Here is a 3894-nt window from a genome sequence, read left to right as displayed (position 1 = left end):
AAACCCAGGTTCTCCCAGTGGCTAAATAAACAAGAAGCTCGTGACTCATCACGGGATGAGGCGGCTGGAGGATGGAGTGAACCCACTGCCAAGCCCATGACGGGAACCCTGACTCAGAGCGGGAAGCGGGAAGCGGGGGCCGGGCATGGATGGGGCGGGAGCCGGGCATGGATGGGGCGGGGGCCGGGCATGGATGGGGCGGGGGCCGGGCATGGATGGGGCGGGAGCCGGGCATGGATGGGGCGAGCGCTGAGTGGGAGGGTGCGCGTGCGCGCGTGCGCAGTCCAGCCACTCGCGATGGCTGATCTCGTGCTCTCTGCACCTGTGCTTGCCCAGCCCCTGCTCCGCCTGCAGCTACTCGCAGAAACGTGCCCGGCCCCCGCCCCGCGGCTGGTTCTAACACTCCACCTGCTACTTCACTAAAGGGAAACTCTACCCCGGAGACGCTTGTTAAGCTGAGGGATGTGCCCCCCCACCCCCCGCCCCGCGGATGGTTTCCATGGTAACTGAGGAGGCCGCCCGACATCAATCCTCGTATAAATGGCAGCCTTCTCCTCCCCGGAGCAGGGAAGGTTACTGCCATCCATGGTGGTGTGTCGCTACAGGACCTTAGTGTCGGATGTGTAAGGCCCCCAGTCCAATAAACAGTTGATGTCCTTGTTGCTGTCTCTGGGCTCGTTCTTCGGCCTGGCGGCCAGGCAATTACAAGCCTGCAGGGCTGCGGGCTGCGGCCCAACAGCGTGAGAGAGTCTGTGTGTGGGTCAGTGAGTGCGTGTGAGAGGGCGTGTGTGTAGGAGTATGTGAATGTGTTAGCCTGTGTGTGAGCATGAGGAAGTGTGTGTGTGTGTGTGACTGAGAAACTAAGTCTGTGTGTGAGCTTGTGTGTACAGGTACGTGTAAGCAAATGTGTATGTGTGAGAAACGGTGTGTATGTGGGACTGTCTTCGTGTGTGTTCCTATGTACCTCTGTGTATGTGTTACCCGCACACACATGCTTCTATTTCCCTGATTCCCCTTTGCCTTCCCCAAACTGCTTTCTCAGGAATAGGCCTTGAAACAAGCTTCCTCGACTGGCTCCTGACTTAAGTCAATGCTACAGAAGCGGGGCCGAGATGACAACCAATCGATCACCACCCCCTCCCTACCCCTGCTCCTTGGCCAACCTGGGCTGAGCGGATTCTGAGGCTTCACAAAGCCTCCTTCGTCAGCACATCCCACCTACTTGCATCCTTAGGGGTGATTCTGTGGCGACTCAGAAGCTGATAAAGTTCTCAGGCTCTGTTTCAGTTGTGTGGCGCTGTCGGTTCTGCCCGGTTCATAAGGAGAAGCAAGACTTCATGCAGCAGCTGGGCAAGCTCGCCGTTCCTCATGACGTTTCTCACCCACTGTGATAATAAGGGGGAGAAACAGCACATTAAAAGGAGAAGAGGGGTAACTAGAAACCCAACCTCAACCAGGAAAGAAGCATCAGGTGAGGCTTTACTGAATGCTTTACAAGTTGAGACCATTCACTCCTGCAGAGAAGCCTGTGGGTCCTGTACTGTTTTACAGCCTGAGGAAATTGCCCCCCACCCCAAGGAGCTTGACCTTACACGGTGGGAATGGTGCAGCCCAGATCCTAAACTCCCTCTGATTCTAACCCATTCTTTCCACAATACCAAGTGGATACCAATACCAAATATTTTAAAAGGTATTAGAAAACATAAACCTTGTCTTTTTTATACATTTTACAGGAAGAACCATCTTTGGAGCTGGCAAGAGCCTGAGATTGTCTGAGAAGGTAGCCTTGGACAGTGAAAGCCTTTATGAGACCTTTGACCCGGAACCCTAACCTCGCCTGCATTAGATGCTCGGCAGGGGAGCAGATCATAAAGCAAATCCAAAGAAACTGTGTGGCTGTCAGAACTAAAATGTATTTGTCCAGATCCTGGGATGTCCCCGTGGCTGAACATGATAACCTCAATCAGTGGTTCTCAACCAGGAGCAATTTTGGCCCCCAAGGTTCATTTGGCAATGTCTGGAGGTATTTTGGTTGTCACAATTGGTGGTGGAGGTCACAGGGTCCAGGGATGCTGCTATGTCCCCCACAGTGCCCAGAACAGCCCCACCACAAAGAATGATGTGGCTCAAAATGTCACTAGAGCGATTCCTTTCTTTACCTACTGGCCACTGGCATGAGGACACAAGTGATGGTAGCCTCAACCCCAGTGGACCCATTACAGCGCCTCCTAGTGAACTCAGGACTATACTGCAGTGGAGCCTAAAGTTGCGACTTCAATGGGCAGCGCAAGTTCCCTGGGGGTGACGAGACATGCTGCTGAGGACAAGGCACCGGGTTTCTGCTAAAGACTTAGCTCACGTGTGGCAGCCTGTGAGTCAGGCCCTGCCTTGTTCACTGTTCCTTTATTAAACTCTCTCACACTCCCCAGCTTGAGTGTGCCATCTGTTTCTTGCTGGCACCCTGACTGTCACTACACCCATCTTCTTGCGGAGTAGTTCCCGATGCACACTCCTGGTAAACAGCAGGAAGAGCCCAGATCTGGAATTCTGCATTCCTGATCCAAGGGTTTCTGTTTAACTTAAGGAGTTTTCCAAAGTGGTTTTACCAGTTTACACTCCCATGAGCAGTGTATGAAAGTTACAGTTGTTTTACATCCTGATCAACAGTATTGTGTGTTTTTAAAAAATTTATTATTTGAGTCATTCTGATGGGTGCATAAAGAAACTTCACAGTGGTTTTAATTTGCGCTACTCTAAGGACCAATGAAGTTGAGCATTTTTTCATATGTTTGTTGGTCATTGGATATCATATTTTGCCAAGTCTTTTGACCATTTTACTGTTGGATTGGTTTTCTTATTTTACTATTGACTTTAGGAGCTCTGCATATGTTCCGAAGATGAGCCTTTTGTTAGATATATATAATGCATATGTATCTTCCTCCTATCTATGGGCTGCCTTTTCACCCTCCATATGTCATTTGTCTTGATATTAGTACCTGGAGTTTCTTTTCATTGCACTTGTTTATGCCCACTGATTCTTGAGTTGTTTCTTTTTCCTTAGATTCCTCTTTGATTTTGCTGAATTTTATTCCAAAGCACATTTTGGGACATATAGAAGATAATATTCTGATTTCTTGAATGTTAACAGGTCTTTATTTTGCCTTTATTCTTTATTGGTAGTTTAGCTGGGTATATAATACTTTGAGAATGCTCTTTTTCTCCAACTGCACCAGTGAAACGGTTATGAAGAAAATAATACTTCCTTACGTCTCATTTACAATATATATTTCAAATTTCTTAACCTTGGTTTCTTTTTGTTAAGTTTTCTTGTTTCTTAAAATACCTCTGTTTCATAGAGATTCAATTTCCCTGAATGGGCCAACTGGTTTTCATTTTTTCATGTGCAGAAACTAGTGAGTTTTAGATGCTTTTTTTTTTTTAAACCCTTACAGAGGGAAATCTATTCCAGGTAAAAGAATGGAACATTTTAGAATTCTTGGCATCTCTTTTTGGTAGATTTAATGTAATTTGATGTGCAAGGCAGGTAATGGACGGTGGCAGACACCTGGGAAGTCTTCTGGGGGGAAGAGTCTCCCCTCCCAGTGGGCCATCTGCTGTGGCAGTCTTCAGCTGGCTGGGAGTACTTAGCCTTTAACTCCCATTGCCAGCTGACAGAGGTCAGCCTGAGCTGATGCAACAGAATTTTCTGCTCCATGCAGAGACTTGTCCTCCCCACCTCTCTCTCTAGGCAGGTATTATAGGCTGAGGTTGCCCCGGACTGGCTGCAGCAGGACTGAAATTCAACCCCTATGCACTCAACCACCATAATCTGTAGCCCCCTCTGGAAGATGTAAATGGTGGGATGGTCCACATTTTCCTTTAATCTCTTTTTTT

The 3894-nt window shown here is 48.5% G+C and overlaps 1 protein-coding gene across 1 annotated transcript in view; it reads left to right on the top strand.

The window, feature by feature from the left end:
• The window catches only part of COPS8 (COP9 signalosome subunit 8), a 36561-nt gene extending 33134 nt beyond the window's left edge, over positions 1-3427 (top strand). Inside the window, exon 7 of the mRNA XM_082396885.1 lies at positions 1734-3427. Coding sequence (XP_082253011.1) covers positions 1734-1831 — 98 coding nt within the window. The 3' untranslated portion in view covers positions 1832-3427. The remainder of the gene's footprint in view (positions 1-1733) is intronic.
• The last annotated feature ends 467 nt before the right edge of the window (positions 3428-3894 follow it).

This window comes from Balaenoptera borealis (genome assembly GCF_965194805.1).
Source record: "Balaenoptera borealis genome assembly, chromosome: 6".
Taxonomy (NCBI): domain Eukaryota; kingdom Metazoa; phylum Chordata; class Mammalia; order Artiodactyla; family Balaenopteridae; genus Balaenoptera; species Balaenoptera borealis.
Note: the sequence above shows the minus strand (reverse complement) of the source record. Positions and strands in the feature narration are given on the sequence as shown.